At 38.8% G+C, this 20,575-nt stretch overlaps 1 protein-coding gene across 4 annotated transcripts in view; it reads right to left on the bottom strand.

The window, feature by feature from the left end:
• shf (Src homology 2 domain containing F) overlaps positions 1 to 20,575 on the bottom strand; it is a 100,886-nt gene that overhangs the window by 9,845 nt on the left and 70,466 nt on the right. For 2 of the 4 annotated variants that reach the window (XM_007568967.2, XM_007568968.1), the window contains 2 exons: positions 1,857 to 2,031; positions 1,639 to 1,758 (listed from right to left, as the gene is read on the bottom strand). In XM_007568967.2, coding sequence (XP_007569029.1) covers positions 1,639 to 1,758; positions 1,857 to 2,031 — 295 coding nt within the window. Of the gene's footprint in view, positions 1 to 1,638; positions 1,759 to 1,856; positions 2,032 to 11,860; positions 12,008 to 20,575 lie in introns of all 4 variants that reach the window. The other 2 variants (XM_016680161.1, XM_007568966.1) reach the window with 2 other exon arrangements.

Genomic DNA, 20,575 nt, shown 5'->3' with positions numbered 1-20,575 from the left:
GAAAGACGTTTAAAGGGTCAAACTGTTTCCATCCAATAAGTAAGAATCAGCAACACAACAGACCACAGGTAAACAACTTGTTTGTGATGTCCTCTCAGCCACCAGCTGTTTTAACAGATGGTTGTTCACAATGAGGTCCAGGTCCTGCTGGAGGTTGCTTCCTTTCAAAAGGAGGCATTCTTGGGACACATGATATTAGAAAAACACGAAGTTGCTATATTATTGCTCAATGTTGCAATTAGGATTGTGTTTTTCAGTAGCCTAAGTTACTCCAATGCTACTACTACACACCTTGAGATTTATGACCTTAGCGACAAAGGTCTATATCAGACATAGGCACAAAGGGCATCCAGGTGGCCAAATAGTCAATATGTCGCACCTGAAATATTGCAGCTGTTCAAATAAAGCATTCCTTTGTGAAGGCAAAATGGGACGCATTGATATTTTCATGAGGTTTGTTGTTCACTATTAGGTATTGCTCCACTTTCCACTGTCATTTCATACTTACTCTTACAGCAAGATATTGGTTGTAATAGACGGCATAAATTAAATTAATGTAGATATAATGTTCCAGCCTTTTAATACCACTAGATTATATGTATTTGAAACCACAACATTTATTTAACAGACACGGGCATCTGGCACTATAAATGTCCTGAACAGCAGTGGACATTGGAAATCTCTAATTAAACAAGCGCAAAATATTAATTGCATATATATTATAAGCCACTATTACAATACATATTATATTTTGCAACAAGTAGTTGCACCACCACTCTACCTTGTGCTGTGCTGTTGGCTGGAGACTGATGTGGAGTACAGAGTTTTCAACTGTACATGGACTTGTAAGTAAGGGCTGCTCAACATATCATCATCACAGCAGCAGAGTGAGCATTACATATGTTTGCAAAGAATGGTTGATGATGCAATATTTGTTGGTTGTTATTTCCAGTTGTCAGTTCCAATAATAACATATTAAGTCATTTGAAGCGGACAGGCATCATGATCCAGATGATAATTGTTACAGAGGGAGTGTTAGAGTATCCTAAAATGGTGCAATTCTACTTTTAAATATTTGTTTACTAAAGTGACAAGGTAAAGTAACTCGGAAAGGATTGTTGGTCTCAGGGATTACAGACTGAATGAACATTATCAGACCAAAAATACACAAAAATATCAGATCCGCTATTTATTCTTTTGGTCAGAATTGTCTCTCAAACGATTATTTGCAGTAGTGTAAAAAAAAGTTTCAATTTTAGGTATTGAATGTTACATTTTATTGTGCAATTACACACACACACGTATATAGTGAATTCAGACTATACTGACCTTCAACAACAAAGATATTTATTACTTTTGCCTTCAGCAAATTACTGGTGGCAGACCAGTAAAAAATAAATAAATATAAATAAATAAATAAATAAAAATATTTATATGTGTTATTTTCTAATTGGAAATCAATTGGACATGTTTTTCTTCTAAAGTGCATTAACTGAATGTGTAGTCTAGTAAGTCTGTGTTGCTGTTATCAGATTTATTTGAATGTCTTCTGTGTACAAATCACAAGTTAGACTGATCTTGAGTAACACTGTAAACTGGAACTACTGTTAAGAGTTTGCCATTTGGTGTTGCTCTTACTTAAGGGAGAGGGAGTAGTCGTTCTTGCTGGTCTCGCTGTTTCTAACCAGGTAGCTGGCCTCCTTGCACATCCTGAGCAGAGACTCTGCATCCGTTCGGCTGATGGCTCCGTGGTACCAGCTGCATCCAGCAGCAGGGAAGAAGGATGAACAAAAATATGGCAAGGTTAAAAAAACTGCAATAAAGACAAAAACAAACAAACAAAAAATCACACTCACAACTGGCTTTCTAGAGGCATCGTGGGGTCAATACGTTCCCCCAGAGAGGAGCTGCTGTGGTCCAGTGAAGTCATTTTGGTGTTGACCAAACAGCCACTGGAATGTCGCTGCAGCGGGCGAGTTTTCCCATCCTTGGTGGGTGACATTCGAGACATTTCCACTCCATCAAACTGAACTACAATGAAAAAAGTATTTTGTAAGAACACGTTTATGTGTCTTAAAAATATAATAAAAATAAATAAAAATGTATAGCAGACATGGGCTAAGGATTGGTATAAAGACCAACCAAAGTTTTAAAATGCTAGGGAATGAAATTTTCTCTTATATTGTTCCTGAAATTCCTTAAAGTGCTTTTGATCATAAGACAGAAAATGTTCTAGTGAGACTAGAATGTAATGTGACCTTCCCCCTCATGTGCTGCACACTGCTGGCCAGCTGACTACTACAAGAAGAATTGTTTCAACATGTTTCCAGTTTCCAGTGACAATGCTAGGGTAACTACACATATCACTCTTATTAAAGTAAAGCTGATTTAAAACTAAAGTTGAGATGCTAAAAGTAGTGTGCTTTTTCATAAGCCAACTGCAGGCTTGCAACCTAAACAGACAGCACAACACATTGAGCAGCTAAAATTAGTTTAACTTGTCTTAATATATGACAGCAAAGAGGGTACAACATTCTATGCAATAAGCTTTTGAAAACAATGAACTCATTTTGAGTGTTTAACTCCATATTTCTACATCAATACATCAAAAATCATAATGCAAACATAGCAGAGAACATAATAAAATTAAAGCTGTACTTATCCATGTATTATGTTTTTGTAGTAGTATCTGAGATACTTTTTTCAGTTGGTTTTCTGTTTTAAATAAAGGTGTGTTTTAAATTTTTGAATAAAAAAACGTTTGAGTAAACCACTTCATATTTATTTAAGGTATCGTACCATGAATGTCTCATACATGTTCACTGCCTCTACTCCAGCTAGAAGTCAGGTTAAGGTCACTTATGTGCAGTAGGTATTTGTGAGGCTTACGACATCATGTATTTGTCAAACTACACCAGTGCAAATGTGTGAGAACAAAAACCATGGTTGTGCTTTCGCAAACACACACCCACACACCTACTTTGTGTAAGTCATCCAACAGAAGGACATGTACACACTATGGAAGACACATAAATCAGTCTGCGCACACATTCCAGTGAAAGAGAGAGAGAGAAAAAACACATACAAACTTCCTTCAAAACATTCAAACAACTCCATGTGTCCATAAATACTTCTACGCCTAATACAGTATTTGTGAGCAGTTGCTGCTTTAGTAGATGTAAATGTGCAAACAAGCAAATCTGAAGACTTCACATGAGTAAACAGCAATACACACATACAAGTTCCACAAGTTAAATATTAAATTGGCTTTTCAGACTCCCACGGTCAGCTCCAGGCATGAAGCGCTCCCCTGGCCAGGCCACAGGGAACTGTTTGATGGCAGATGGGGGCTTGAGGTGACCTGCTCTCATTACATCACTGCCAGAGTATACACCGGCTGTTTTCTCAGCCAAATCAACTCACGGAAGAGAGAAAGGCATGCAGGTTTGTTCACTGAAGCGGACGGAAGAAAAAATAACATTTACAGATAGAAAAAAAGAAAAAAGAAGCTACAGCTGAAGGTTCCCTGAAACACTGGGCACCGGAGGCTGGAGTGGTGATCATGAGAGGTGGTCAAACTGTGTCTGTGTGTGGGAGGGATTCAGCTGTTTTTCCCCGGTCATCCATCACTGTAATTGATGTCAAAACACCCCAAGGTTTGGGGAAAGAAAACTGTTTGCAGCCACTGACACACATCCCAAGCAATAAGAGAAGGGAGGCTTCCAGCATCGGACACACAACCGGCGTCAGGTGGGGACTGTTTTAAGGCTGAAGGCACTCTGGTCTGGATGGAAATGGTTAATGTAGTGAAAACTTGACAATGTCTGATTTTGTTGCTCTTAGTCACTCATGGTCAGTCTTGCATGTTGTGTTTTCATTATCCTGCCGGAACATAGCGCTCATAGTCAGACAAGTGCTGAGATCTTCACAGCACATCGATGGAGACAGCCGTACATCAGTCTAGACTCTACAGTCCACTTAAAGAGGATTGGCTTGCATGGCAGTTTGTGGGTCGGTCAACTTCTAAGCTCTAAACTGACCTAAAGGGTTGGCAATAACAAAAAATTAATAATCAGGCATTGTAGCATTTTCAGCAAGCCTAGGAAAACAACTGAGTTGGTCAGGATTAGGATTTAAAAGTGACACATTATGTAAAAAAAAAAAAGTGAAAATTATACACTTAAATGCAATTTTCAGGGTTAATCAGTATTTACACATCTACTTCATTCTGTTTTAAATAGGTTATGAACAAATTGGCATAAAGATCACATTTTCTTTATTATTGCTGTTATTTACACCATCACATGACTATCATCCACTATCTTGTCAGGCTGCTGAGGAAGACAGCTGTTAGCTCATGTTCAACCACCAGGGGCCCCCCTTGACCTCCACACTCAACCCCAGGCTGAACTCGTTGGCCTTAAGCTCGCTGATGCGTCTCCCCAAACATAAACTCATGGAAATGATTATTCCAAATGACTGATTGTTATCTTGGCCTCTGCACTTCTGTTCGTTATAGGGCTACGTCTGAGTCTTACGACGAGAGGCAAATTGTACCGCTGCATGACAGCTGGGTAAATTGTGGGTCTAACCTCGGACCCATGGAGGAGTATGAGCCGCAGCGCCAATTTTCTCCAGTCTGATGCTTCAACTGCAGCCAGTCAAATGATGTCCCTGTGTTGCATCTAAGTAAATATGAAAGGATTTTGAAGTTATTCCCCTTCCTTCATACAGCCCGTGCTGACTGCTTGAAAACATAAAGAAAGTTAGATGAGAATGCAGTTTATGTGTTCGGGTGAGAAACAGCGTTTCCATGGAAACTGACCGAGGGGACAAGGAGATGCATGTTTGCTCCACTCAGCCCCTGTCAGCGCTGACAGATCACAACATGAAGATGCAGCCAATTGCTCTCACTCCTTCGCTTTCAATTTTGTTCTTCCTGTTTGCATATGTCCGGTCCTACCTCTTCCTCTGCTGCTTCCCGTCACCCTCCCTTTTGATCTCTGCATCTAACACCCTCTGGCAAACACTCGGAAACTCTTGCCCTGTTTGCTCCTCACACTTGCTTGTGACAGAAAGAGGAAAATGGACTGTAGAAAAGGGACTCTTATTCTTTTATCTTCAATGTGTTGGTCTAAAGCAGGGGTGGGCAATCCTGGTCCTCGAGGGCCGGTGTCCTGCAACTCAGATGTCTCCCTGGTCCAACACACTTGAATCCAACAGCTGAATCACCTCCTAAGTGCAGTCAGGTTCTCCAGAGTCTTGCTAATGACTTAATTATTTGACTCAGGTATGTTGAAGTAGAGACGCATCTAGAAGTTGCAGGAGACCGGCCCTCGAGGCCTGGAGTTGCCCACCCCTGGTCTAAAGAGAGGAAATGAAAACTAATATAGGCTAGTAAAGTTAATTGAACTTTATTAGTTCAGTGAAGATGAATATGGTTATCTTGTATTATGACATAGTCCATCTCTCCATTGCAACTCTGATTAACATCAGTTCTTCACATTTCCTCTGTTCTACAAACACTATGCTTCTTCTTACCAAATCGTAACAAACAGTTTCCTTCTGACTTTGGTTAAACTTTGGTCTTTTGCTCCAGTTGTATTAAAGGCTGAGTGCCTGATCTCTATGGAGTTTGTCCAATCAACCTTACCATCCCCTCTGCAGGCAGCGCACATACTTCCAGAAGAAAGCATTATTCTGAAGGGACTCTAAATGAAACAAAAGCGATCATTATATTTGCTCGAGTGTGAATGGACTCGTGTCTGCTTCCTTTACCAGCAATCTCACCTACGGCAGCTTCAGACAATTGAAGAATTATGTTTTGAGGTCAAATACAAGCAGGAGTGAGGGAAACCAATTCCCTTTTCTTTCTCCGGAGAGCACCGTCCAAGACATGGCCGACAGGAGACTGACAGGGGGATTGGCTCACCGGTGAACAAAAGCCCTCGGAGGCAGCCCTAAGAGCTGGGCAGCGGGGGTGCACGAAGACATGCGCACGCAGGCACGCATGCACACGCGTCATCCCATAAACACACTAAGACATATAGTGAAATGTGTTAGGGTATCTGGGATTGTTATCAGACCTGCTGCTTGTAAAGTGCAGCAAATGGAATCTGTGTATCAGATTGAACTGTCAGTTAGATGGTGACTGATGGCTGGAAGGCCTGTCCCCTTCAAACACACATCTCCCCTCAGAGAATCCCAAGAAACACGAACCCAAACACACAGAAACACATATACGCGATGCAGAGGGGAATGGTGAGGAGCAGCGAACTGATTTATTTGGACACAAACAAACATAAATGTCAAAAGGCTATTTCAGTGATGGAATCTGCACAGTAATATTACCCAGCAGAGCAAAACAAAGCTCAGCACAATAGATTTTTTTTTCGCAAAAACAATGAGAATGTGTCCCACAGCAGGACTCCACAGCAAAAACAGACCAGACACAGAAGTGAGGACCCTTGCAAAAGAAGTCAAACTTCTTGAACCACTCAATATTTTATTACTTTACAACAAAATTGGGATTTTATGTCGTAAGCCCACACGAAATGGTGCAGAATTGTGAAAAATTATATATGGTTTTCTAAAAAAAAATAAAAAATAAGAAAACAAATCTCTAAAGTTACAAAGTTACCTTTGTAACTAGAGAAATTACAAACAGCTCATGTGAGAAAATCTGTTGAGAGAACAACTACTAGTCTTCAAGAACATGAGTTTCATGGGAGAGTCAAGCAAAAAGAAAGTCACTGTAGAAAGAAAGCTATTAGAAATCCTGTAGGCAGTTTTCCATAAGCCATACATAAGTGACACGCAAAGGAGGATATGTTCTAATTAGATCAGACCAAAATGAAACACTTTAAATCATATGATGCTGTGGAGATTATTTTCATCAGTAAGTCAGGAAAGTTGGTCAGAGTTGCTGGAAAAATTGATAGAACAACATACAAGGCAATCCTGGAAGAAAAGTTCTTGCAACAGGCTGCAAGAGTTTTGAAAATTATTAAGGGCAAAAACTTCTCTATGTTAGACCTGCACAATATGATGTAAACATCACAGTAACCGCAATAGTGTCACAATCAGAAAGGACTTATTGGAGGCAACATTTGATTTCATTATATATTCCAAATATCAGGCATTTGTTGAATAATTAAAAATCAGAAAAATGCATGTTAGTTATTAGCCTTATCTCCATAAAAGTTTTCTGAATTTTCTAGGCATTGTGCAGGTTTACAACATGCAAATCTTGAAGAGAAATAGCCTATAAGACTCAGCAAATGGAAGCTCTGAAATCTGTTGAGAGTTGTTTTGTTTACAACTTATAATTATGCACCATGCTGTCATGGTCTGTCACATAAAAACACAGTAAAATACTTTGAAATTAATGGAAAAATATGGGAAAATGTAGGAAAAAAAATCTTGTAATAAATATTTTTGCATACCACTGTTACATGAAACTTGGAATTGATCATTTTGTTTGATAGCCAAATGAAAGATGAAGTAACACTGATTACTGCCGATTCCAAGCAATGACACCTTATCCCCAGCTGCACACACAGCCGCGCAAATTTCTCTAATTAAGCCAGCTAATTAATTCTCATTTGCTAATGATACTCCTATCAAAAAGGATGAATACTCCGAGGGGCGACATGTGTCACCTACAGCTGCATTGAAAGGTGAAAATAACATTTTACAGCCTGGATGTGTGGAATTAATTCACAGGTCTGCAACTCATCAGAATTTGCTAGATGGAAAAAAAAGATCATTCAAAATGTTTTAATTCAGCAAGAAAGAATGTGAAAATAACCACTCAGTTTAATTTTATAATAATAAGGTAGAAGGTGCTGAAAAAACTGACTAATTTGATAAAAGGTAACAATACAGTTCAAGATCTCTGATATATATGTTAAATCTGTGGTAAAAAAAAATCTGTTCTTTTTTCCTGAAGGTTTCAAAAGAAAGCTCTAATTAAGTTTTCCCAGACAAAAGACTGAGTCTCTAAATTTCAAGCTAGTTTATCCATTTTAAACAAAACCTGTGTATCTTTCAAATACTTTTAAAAAGACATCTAAGACAAAAGACGCAAAGAGAGAAACTCTTCAAAGTGTGGATAATTATTTCATACAAAAACAAAGTAGACAAGCTCCTCTTTATACTCAAACAAATATGTCCCAATTTATATGTAGATTTAATATCTGTTATGGCAATTTGCATTTCAGTCTTGATAATGAGGCTGAACTGACAATGCCGACTTGTAATACATTGTTCTTCTGCTTATCTCAGTTAGAACAAAGTGACTATAAAATGGCATTTATGAATTTTGTAAGCATTTCACTCATTCAGTTATGTGTCTGACCGACTCAAACCATTGTCGTCAACCCTGTCCTCAAATAACCTTGCCTCAACTGTCTTCAGATTGTCTTCAATCTTCTTTTACCATCTAAAGCTTAGAGATAAGAGCATTTGCTAAAAATCATCAAATCATCAACTTCCTTTGTCTAGCTGGATTTCTCAGCATCCTCGTTCTCGTCGACCCTACGACAGCCTTTGAAACTAACAAACGTACCACGTGCATCACCGGCTCGGCTCTTTCCCAGTTCACATTACATCTGTCTAATAGACAGATGTAATGTGTCTATTAGTCTATTAGACCTCGGTGTTCCCCAAGGTTTTTTGTTTGGTCCTCTCTTTTTGATAATGTCATATTCTTCCTATTGGCCACATCATTTGCCACCTTAAACTCTGCTTCCATTGATCTGCATCTCAATTAAATCCATGACCTTCACAGGCAAGTCTTTTTTTTTTTTTTCACCGTCTTGCTTCAAAGACATACAGTCATGGATGCCAGCTGATTATCTCTGGTTGAACTACAAAAATTCTGACGTTAAATTAGTGAAAATCTGCAACTAGGCGTGATCTGCACTTCTGCCTTATTCAACCGGAAGTCTATGCTAACCCATTGCTCACATAACTACAACCTTGAAGTCATCTTCACAGTAGCCACCTCATGAGTTACATCTCCAAAAGCACCTTCTTTCAACTCGCCTCTTCTCCTCCACCTTTTATGCTTATTTTCTTTTACACATTGATCCATGCATTTATCACTTCCTGACCCAATCACTAGAACAATATTCTCCATGTTTTGCCCATCAATCTAGTTAATAAACTCTGTTACAAACAGAACTCACCACATTTTCCTATCCAATCCTGCCTGAGTTAATATATCAACCATTTTCTTGAGATCCTCTCCTGACTTTCCATTCCTTAATTAATGTAAATTAAAATTCTCCTGCTAACCTTTAAAGCCCCCAATTACCAAAGCCTCTTTAAAAAATTAGTCAATAAATACACAGTGACATCTGGTCACAGAGGGATGCTTCTGACAAAATTGTCCATGGCTGAGGTACGTTCTGCTCTGTTGGCATGATGTCTCCTTCGTGTGTTAAAAGAGGTAATTGATGCTCATCAACTGATGATGCTCCTGATTTACACAACATCCTTACTGCTCCACCCTGTCCCTGGTTCTGAGACTCCGTATCCTCAAGTGGGGACATCCTAGAACTACATCTGGACATTCAGGGTCAAGCCCAGATAATAGGAAAACAAACTGTTCACTTCCCGACTGAGACTGCAGAGAACCAGGAACTTTGCATTAAAATATCAAAACACTTCTTTCAAAAGTGCCTAATTTGTTTGTATCTTCCATCTTTTGTTGTGTGTAAAGCAGCTTAGAACTGGGTAAGGATCCTTATGAATAAACATGTCCTACTACTGAGAACAGACAGAGAATCTTCACTTTATTTGAGCCTGTCCAGAGGATTTAAGCAGCTCTATGTTTAATGGATGTCTAATGTTCTGGTGTGGAAATGAAGGTCTACCAGCACTCTAAGGTCAATGTAATTATATTCTTGTAACTATATACTTGTAACTATATTCACTACAGCAGCTGAAGCTTTCAACCCCATGTGTTTCTGACACATGGACCTTTGACCTGAAAGATGTAGAGTGGGGCCACACTTGCTGGGATGGAGAGGGGATCACTTTACAGGACGGGATTCTAAAACTCCCTCACATCACTCGGGGAACTGGAGCGTTTCCCATGGATCTGTGGGCATAAATCAGCTCCTCGCCCTGTCCTCGCCTATAGCACACAGTGGTGTCCTTTTTCATGGCCCCACTCTGAGCTTTCCCACTCTGTTTGGGGAAAATCCCATTCCTGGCATTAGTTCAGAAACATATCCTTCTTTCCCCTGGATAATTAAAGCAGTCAGATTGTGACTGTGCAGGGGCTCCCAATATCAACTACTGCCTGTCTGTTAAAAATAGGTGACATACTTGTCAATTGTGTCCATTATGATGATGAATAAGTCAACAACTAAAATTGCAGTGAAGGAGTCTGTTTTTATTTTTTAACTCAAGTCATCCCCTTGTATAGAACAGTAGGTCAGGGGGACATCTGGGATGGTTATGAGTATGTTGACAAGAGGAAATGGGGGTCACAACGAAAGGCAATTACGCATGGAGACGGCAGTTCAGCACAATTAAAACTAATGAGGCTTCATCTTAAAACCTGCCCAGCAGTTAGTGATTTTCTGCCACATGTAATCCAGATGGAAAAGTGCAATCATTACAGCGCTAATACCTAAAGCCAAATTATTCAGTGCATCTTAAACTCTTTCAGTAAGTCACCATTAGCAGGAAAATGTTACTCTCCCTCATTAACAATCTTTTTTTTAAGTTACACATGCTTGACAATTTCTGTAATTTTCTCCCCATAGTTCAGAAATTAAACAGAAGAAGATTAAAGTTGTTAGTGTGGAGTCGTTCCAAGCAAACTGGTTCTAATGGTAATGCTTGTTTAGAACCAGTTCTTTGGTGTATTCCATAGCCAAGAATCGCTTTTGTCTGAAACTCATAAAGACTACCAATCAAAATGTGAGAACCACTTTTAAAGTTGATTTTCCATTGGTCTGCAAATTTCAACACAATAAAAAGTAGGAAACAACTGAGTTCAACTTTAATAAAAAATTTGAATTAGCAGTAGAATAAAATCTGATCACTGTTCCTTTTCACTATCTATTTTGATACTACCTATTCCAAAGTTTGAAATTTCAGACTCAGTTTTTAAACATCACTGTCTTTGAAATATCAGGTAGAGTAAATAAATTATTTGGATTTTAATTTAACCCAGTTTCCAGTTTGGTTTATTTATAAAGGACCAATTCACATAAATGCAACATAAAGGAACTTTACTAGTGAAAAAGTCCAATTCATATCCAAAAAACAATCCGATACAAAACAAGAAAAGAGAATCAAATTCAGTTGCATGCATTCCAAAAAAAGTATCAGTGTGAGGAAGATGACCCAAATGATAAATGTTAAATTTTGCAGCAATCCCTCATCATGACCAAGCAAGTGACAAAAGTGGCAAGAAACAACTGCCTTTTAAACACTGCTACTTGCTCAGTGTTATTAAATTAAGATAATTGAATTTTGCTAAAACAATGCAATTTGTGAAGTTAAATAGTCGGTCCTCACTCATATTGAGGATGAAACAGACGTGTTTAACTGACACATTTATAGTGATGCAATGATGTGGTTCTGAGTTACCTTCATGGCTGAGGAAAATCAAATTTGATCTTTGATTAAAAAAACAAAAAAACAACACAACTTGATCTGTCAGCAGCCTGAGTAAAAAAACAAAAACAAACAAAACACAAATGAAAAAGATATTATGTGCCACCTAATTACTTCCCAAACTAAATAAACGAGTGCACAGATGAATGGAATAATGGACACACAGAAGGCTGAGGGTGAAGGGCAATTAATGGGAAATATGCTGGACACCAACACCCACCATGGTGGTGCTGGTCACAGCTCGTCGGTCCGGGCGACGGCTGAGCTGTCTGGGAAGGAGACTCGAGCTCCTCCGCCAGGGGAGGGCTGGTGTTGAGTTGGCCAACAGGAGGCGGCCATGGTAGGTCCTTGATCACTTTAATCTCTACTGCAAGTGTCGCCACAGGACAGAGAGGTGGAGGGAGGGAAAAAGAGAACAGCAACAAAAGGTAAAGAAAGGGAAGTAATGATAGAAGAAAAGTGAGGAAAAAGAGAAAAGATACAAGAAGTAAGTTAGAAATACTGCAGATACGAGCAGAAGGTGGAGGCGCGTGGAAGAGAACAGGTTTAAAGTATGATTAAAGAATCAGCAACACCTGTGGACTAGAAAAGATAAGAATGCAGCAGGACAGGAAAGAAAGTAAGGTTAGATCTAAGTAAGAGCGGATGATATTGTTACTCAGTTTGAAGACACAAAAATGGATCTTGGTGTCCTTCTGTTACATCCCAACTTAGAGATATAACTAAACTGACTTTATGCTAGAGCCAACTTACTACTGAAAGGTTATTTTATAACGCACACTCTTCATTCTCTAAATCTCCTGTTTTTTGAAGACGATCCATGAGAGCCATTATGAATACCATTTCAGTGAGAGCAGAGATGAAGTTAAAGATAGTCTTCAAGGTCTGTTTTATAATGTAGGATAAAAGGCAGCTCAATAGGCTAGAGAACATGCAATACAATGAATTTGGGTTAAAAGTGCAAGACACAGATGATAGCATCAGACATTGTGTTATTATTCTAAATTTAGGCCTCCCTATTAAGATAAAGAGCAGTGTAGATAATATCTATCACTGTCAGGCACCACATACTAATCCATCCATGCACTGGGCACTACACAGGCTTTTGCCCCCAAGATAATGTATGCCTCATGTCTGGACAAAGCATTAGCAGGATGAATCGAGCACTCTCGTGGTCCATCTGTTTCCAACGTAAGGCCACTTGTTAAATGGCTGAAAATACGGAATAAATGAGATGCTGGGGAAGATTTTTGTTTTCTTTCATCAAAGGATGTCTGCGTCAGAAGCTAAGACTAATAAATACACACATATTCCAGCAGCAAATTATTTGCTCCTGGTTGGGTTATTTAATCTGTTATTACACAGTTGCCTCTCTTAACATGTATTTTTTGATGACTCTTAACAAGAGAAAATAAAGTATATTTTATAGAAGATCAGATATCGCCATTGATGCCCCATTTTGAGCATGAGTATATCAAAATAAAGGGTGTAAAACTCAGTGATGCGCAACACAAAGAGAGGAAAAGTTACTTTTAACTGTGTCACTTTTTTATATTTAAAGAAACTCACATTATGGAACACATGAATATGGGTGCCACTAATTAAATATTTAAAAGTTGAATTAATCACAAACTAGTTCACACTTTTGTTGGTCCAGCAGCTCATGACTCAGAAATGTTATTAGGCCAATTGTTGGTGTTTGTGTAGCTCTAATCTTGTAGCAGCGGAGCACTGGGCATTTTATCTGTGGTCTAAAAGTTGCATCACTCAAGCTGTGAAAATCTTTAGCATATCCAAAAATACATTGTAATCTTTCTTACTAAGGGTTCAAATTGTGTATTCTATTAATGTGAAATGTGAGGGACGATGACTGAGCTAAAGCTGTATGTCTCATAAAAACTAAGTCCATTAAGCTACTCCCCACATTGCACTATTCATCCATCCATCTGTTGGACTGTCTCCCAGAGCCAAATGTTGTAAAAGAATTAAAGTATTTTCAATAAATTAGGATGGTGTGAGATGGCACCCTGGTTAGAGGTCTAATCCCATTGTTCCAATCATGTTGGTCTGTCTTTAGTGTTCAAAATAAATTAGCAAAGTAAACAAGAACAAATTAACTGAGATGTATAGCTAGTAATTCTTCTTGAAGAAGTGGAGTAAAGAAAACTCTTAGTGCAAACTGAAGTAAAAAAGAGAGAGCCAAGAATGATGGTGGCTGTTTTTCTACCTTCAGTTTACGTTTGATATTGCATCGAGGCCTGGGCATTGGCAGCAGATCCAACACAAAATGTTCCAGCTCCAAGTTCTAAAACCAGTGTGATTTGTTAACTGATATGCTCAATGACCAGGCTAAAATCTATTAAAAATAAAAATCTATTACTACAACTCTGCTTTTAGACACATTTACAAAAATGTTATACAGTACTGAGTGTGTTTTTGTGTGAAAGATTTGATTCTTTTACCAATCCTGTATTGGTTAGTTTTTTGTTCCTTTTTATTTTTATCAAATATCAAACTAAAGAAGTACCAAGTACTTTTGTTTTAAAATGACAAGATATAGGTACCTGGTATGTACAAAGGTGGTGTTTCTAAAAAAATAATACAAAAAATAGAGAACGCCTGGTGTAAAAACAATGTGAATGATTGATATGACAGATTTACTGTACATCACTTCTGTGATGACTTCCGTCTACCTGGACATTTAATATAATTTGGTACAGTGGTTGGTTTTCAGTAAAAGCACAAACATGATGTTATAGATTTGTGTGCTTTCTGTTCTGCAAGAAAATGCACCAGTGTGGTTATCCTGCATATTATAATGAAAAGCAATATCTACAAGCTGATATTGCAGGGAAGGGGGAAAACTGGAGAACATTCAATCTGACAAGCAATTAAACAGCGAGGCTGGTGGTGTCGCGGGGAAAATCTACCAATAGGTTGCTGGAGGAAAAGATCTTTTGCTGTCTATACTGGTGGGAAATGTATGGGGTGGTGGTGGTGCAATGGCAGCAGAAGGTCAGAAACTCCAAGACCTAATAAGACTCTCTCTATTTTGTGGTGAAGTAGGGGACTCTCTTGCTATGAGATTAAAAGCCCAATGCTCATTTCACATTGCAGATTAGCGTGTAATTGTTTGGGGAGCCGAAGGCTGCCTGAACTCTGCAGCCTCACTGTGGGGACGAGGAGATGCAGAGGGCGAAAGTGGCTAAGACTCGATTGTTTGCACAGCTGAATAATTGCACTTAGTACTGTGAAAATTAATGAAATTGATTTAATGCTATTTTTTCCATTTAAATAAAAATCAGATTGCCTCACCTTTTTATATTACATAGTATTGAAAGTCTTAAGGCCTTCACTTGTTGAACATGCCTTACTGCAGGGTTCACAAGCACATCCCTACATGTTGAAGCTTTCTTTCAAAGCAAAGGCAAATTAAAATTAAAGTCTATGGTGCACTGACCTGTGATAACTATTTACACTCAACGCTAATTAAACCCGTTTTCTTAGATCCTGGCTGGTGCAGGTCTGTGAGTTTTGTTGGCAACTTGCTGAACTCTGCATTGATAGCAAGCAGACAAAATAAACTACAGTAAGTATGAATCGTCAACGTCTCCTTAAAGAGTCTTACAAAATATGAATATCTCTGAAAGCCTGTTTTGTCAAGCGACAACCAAAAATGTCAATATATTTTATTGTGATCTTATGTAGCAGAACAACACAAATGTGTGTCTCACAGGTGTGCAACCAGAACTGGCATCCTGTTCTTTGACCATCTTTTCCCCCTTGTTTGCTGTGTACCCTACATGGCTGTGGCTTCCCGTCTTTCTTTCAATAATTGCTTTCTTCCTGCTCCTCCATCATGGACAGGATTGTGGTGTGCAACACTAATAATTGCCTTGTCAACAAATTCTCACACCTGAGCTGTGGATTTCTGCAGCTCCTGACCTCTTGGCTGGTTAATGCTCTCATTGGCAAATTTTAATATGTTCCATACTCTCTTCCATTTTTAGATGATGGATTGAATTGAACTGTTGGATATATGTTCCTTGGGAAGCCTCACACAAACACTGACTCTAGTAACTGGGTAATTTCTGAAGGTAAAGGGTTGTAGTGAAGTATCCAAGACACACTTTTCAGGTTTTTATTTGTAAGAAAAACAAAACAAACATGCATTACTGTCCGCTTCACAATTCCACATTATGTTTGTCTATAACAGTGTTTCTCAACCCTGGTCCTCACTGCCCCCCTGTCCTGCATGTTTTAGGTATTTCCCTTCTGCCACACACCTGAATTGCATCTCTGGGTGATTAACAGGCTTCTGCAGTACTTGATGGTCATGCAATCATTTGAATCAGCTGTTCTGGAATAGAGGTACATCTAAAACATGAAAAGCCGGGGGGGCAGTGAGGACCAGGGTTGAGAAACACTGGTCTATAACATAAAATACCCCCCAAAATAGACGTCAGCTTGTGGCTATAACACAACACAATGTAACAAAACACAAGAGTCATAAATAAACACAAGAGTCTTTGTGATGAACTTTAGGTAATACTTGGGTAGCACAACTCATTATTGCTGTCTGGGCACATCTTTAGAGCTACCCTTACAGAGTTTGGAGGATCTTTACTGTCAGTTTTCCTCTGTGAAATACAAATAAATAATAAAAATTCAAATGAGTGCCTCCAAAGTTGGCATAAAAGCTTTGTGTTTGCCTTGCCATCTAATCTGGTTGCATTGTGATCGATATGCCTCGTTCTCATCTACATAATCCCCGATCCACATTAGTAAATAACTCTTTCTACAGACAAAAGGGCCAAAGCAGATTATTGATTCTGAACCAACAAAGCACCTGTCATTCAAACTGAAAGCACAAAATTGGCAGCGCATGAAATATTCGCCTCGTGAAATCTGTGGGATGCTGTATGTGTCTTGCTTGTTTATTTATATTGTTCAGCATAGTTAAAATTATAATTTTTAATATTAGCTACTTTCTCCCTTTTTCTTTCAGAAGAACAACTATTTTTAATGCAAAGTATTTGTTTACCAGAGCCTTTCATTAGTTCATGACACTCCATCACTCTAAATAGTTCAGCACCATAAATCATCAGCTCTGCTTGTTTCCACCAATGGCATTCGGTCTAGTTCTGCTTAATTTAGTTTGCTAATTACATGCATATTCACAACAAGCTGGAGGATGGTAATGTTTATGCCGCACACTCTGAGGAGGGTAGCTCTGCAAACAAAACTCGGCTCTCCTGAAAACGTGTTTTTCCCATCTGCACCTAAATTATTACAGATAACAACGGTGTAATGCTCCGGGGAAACCGAAATGCCACCTCATAATTCTCTGCACACCGCATCCGTCACATTATACGGTCCCCCTCTTTTTCACAGAGTAGATCTATTTTGAAAGATGGTGTGTTTGTATTAAAAAGAAAAAAGGCGCAGGCAAATAGGTGATAGAGATGAATGGACAGCAAAGCTTTTACCCCCCAATCTTCCATGTAGAGAAGACAAAAGGTGGGTTACTGACAGCTGGCCAGCCGGAGCTTCCATGTGGGTCAAGCTGGCGAAGCCTTGCCTGCTTCTGCGCTCCGTGAAGTACGGTTGCAGTGTTGTTGTTTGTGGCCAATGTGTGTGAGTGAAGATAAGACCAGTGGCAGTGGTCTGTTGAAGACGGCAGGACACATTTGAGGCTCATGAAAGAGGGCTGTCAGCAAGGTTATCAGCAGGGTGTTGCAGCACAGGCCGCCAGGAGAAGCCAGGGCTGCGCTTTGACAGACACCGCTGAGGGAAATCGGAGCAGGCAAACAGAAACAGATCCACAGCAGCCACTAAAACAGCTGGTTGCACCTCTGCTGAAATGATTTGAAGCAGAACTGTAACTGAATCAATTATTTATTTTAGAACATTAAACTCAGGGTTTCAGATTTCTGGGTCGTTAACCTCGTAAAGGATCATTAAAAAACTGTAAAACTTCTTTTTCCAAGACCTGTGATCTCCTGCAGGAAAATGTAAAGGACCCTGGACGACCAGATGAGGTATCAGTGGTGTTCAGTCCTACTTCTGTTGTTTTGAGGGTCGGATTTCCCAAGGTACGGTTTCCTCATCTGTGGGTGGTTGACACTACATAGCCATGGCTAAAATACACAAGCTAAGAGATGCAAGGAGACCCTTTCTTTATCTGACTTGCCCATTTCTTTTTAAACAACTGTTGCTTTACACGAAAAATACACTAAAAGATTTTGAATTAACAGAATAGATTTTAATGAAAAGGATGAATGTGTCCATCTGTAATCAGAAAAGATTTTATCACATGGTTATTGGGTGGATTAGTTTGATGAAGTCTTCCTTTGCAACATGCAGTCAGGCTGCTCTCACAGCAGATCTACAACGTCCTGAACTCGCCACGGTCAGCATTATGTCTGTTCCTGTTGTAGGACGAAGAGGACCCCAATCAGCTGTACACAGGTTAAGGCGTTGTTTTATATAATCCTATGAGGCCAAATCCCCTGTTTTTAGAGTCTTTGCATTTGTTTTGACTCTAACTGATGATCTTCTGTCGCATACAAAGGACTCACACTGGGACTGGTACCGTTTTCAATTCTTCTATCATCCAATATCTGAGGTTTTCTGTCTATCTTACTCTTTCCTTTCTCCAGTCCAGCCTGACCTGAATCATCTTCTTAATGGTTCTGTTAGAGGTGTCCTTGCGCGCTTGATGCTGATTTTGGTGTATTGATATATGTATTGTTCCCGATATTGAAAAGAATTCTAGATCAGTTGACAATGTGCCTAATCTATGAGGGCAGATCTATTCAGTATAATTCTATGCTTTGTGCACTAAGCAAAGTCATGCTTTAATGTTTAGTTTACCTTATATTTAGAATTCCTAATTGCTCTTTCTGAACCATTTGAAAGAAGATTTGTTGCAGTTTGACCAAAGTAGTCAATCTATTACTTTTGTCAGTTTCAATTTCTTTATTATTTATTTTGTATTAGCTGTTATGATCCTAATTGCATTGAATGGATACATTAAAGTTGTGCTGTTTTTACATGTTTGACTGAGATTCTGACGCTACTGTTGTGTTTAAGTTTGCTGTGCTGGTGCAGCACTATGAAATAAATTTATAATTCCATACATTTATTTCTGTGTTAAAAAAAAGAAACACTAAAGTTAATTAATTACAATTTTTTTCTATCGGATCAGTCATTTCTAAACCTCAGATGTCTATTTCGGTTTTGGATGTGAAAAAAAAAAAGGATCAGTGCATCCCCAGTTTGGCAGATCAAATTTAGTGCAGCTGCCGGTTGAGGACCACTGAGTCATTGTTTACACACTCTCAGATACTTGTCCTCTTACACAGATGGGCATCAGGACCTCCCACTCCTCACTAGAGCCAATTTGTGAAGCTCTCTGAGGAATTGAATGAGATTTTATCCTATTTATGCAATTTCTTCCATTGAAAAGGTTAGTAAATAAATTTTAGCTGACTGTAAAATGGATTCTTTTTTTTAAAATTGCATACATTAGTTTTCTTTTGGGGTTTTATTATGATACCAAACTTTGGAGCATTAGTGTAGATGGTGAAATTCTGCTGGGTATCCATATACTTCACCTCCAGACTCATCCATCACCCTCTGAGCTGCCAGGAGGAAGGCAGGAAGGGGTTGTGGCGAGTGCGTGTTTTCAGAGGCAGACGACTGAGGATGAGTGATTAACCAAACTCCAAGTACACAGCCTCCCAATACCCTAACAAGGCAGGAAATTTACATTCCATTGCATACCTGTCAGGAGATAGTCCAGTGGTGAATAATAACAGCAGACCAAGTGTCGTGAAGAGGCAAGTATGCGAGTGAAAGGTACGAAAAAAAGGGCTGCCGCGTGGCACATTACTCTGCTTCTCTTCTTCTACTGCTGATAAAGATAAATAGTCTCTGAAAGTGATTGTGCTGCTGTGTTATGCCATAGAGGCAGACTGTAGGTAGGGGTTTGTTGTTTCACACCCAACTTCAAAAGTGATTTTAAGGCTGCAAATGTTGATTAATCACCACTATTTTTTCAAAGAAGCTTTTGTTTTCATCAAATTTATTAGCATATAAACTGTAAATGTTTGCACGCTTATGAAACAAGAGGGCTGAACATTAATCACTGACAGAGTAACGTCATGAAGGGCTTCACCAACAACAGACATATTACTACAGAAAGTTTCCCTTCCAGCTCCCTAAAAGTACATAAAGCTATAGTTGGACTTGATTCTTGAGTCTTTCTGTAAAATAATAATTGATTTTGGACAAGGCTTTGCAAAAAATGGAGATTGGGAATTGACCTCCAAAATACTCATCGGTGAATCTTTAGCATAAAGTATAGTCAGACTGTTATTGTTTTAATCATTACTGAAAACTTCTAGTTACACAAACCCCCCAAAAATGTTTAATAGTACACAGTAAATATTAAAATAATTCTATGGAAACCAAAAGACCAGGAAATCAAGAAAAAAGGATCACCAGAAACCAGATAAAAATCAGTGGAAGATAGCCGTCCTAGTAATCTGGAGGACCTCTAATCACAGTGGCAGTGACCATCCTACTCAAGAAACGATAATGGGCATTGCACTATCCAACTACAATCAAGCTCCCCAACAGTCATATGCACTGATGCATATGAGATCTGTCACAGTTCAAGTATTCTCTGCATATCAACCTAAAACATGAAACTTTTTTGCCACCAAATTGGAGAGAAATAAAATGCTTAAAAATCATGAAAATAAACCATGTTGAAGACTGCAATACTTTTCTTTGATCCATTTTTTTTGGCAACAACTCCCAATGTTGAGACAAGTAAGTACAAGTACCAAACAATTATGGAGTTGTAAGAGTAATAGTATGTGGCTTTCTGCAAGCAAAGGTGGGTTAAATACATCAATACTTTCCT

This window comes from Poecilia formosa, unplaced genomic scaffold (genome assembly GCF_000485575.1).
Source record: "Poecilia formosa unplaced genomic scaffold, Poecilia_formosa-5.1.2 Scaffold234, whole genome shotgun sequence".
In the NCBI taxonomy this organism is placed as follows: domain Eukaryota; kingdom Metazoa; phylum Chordata; class Actinopteri; order Cyprinodontiformes; family Poeciliidae; genus Poecilia; species Poecilia formosa.
This window is presented reverse-complemented; position numbering and strand designations above follow the sequence as displayed.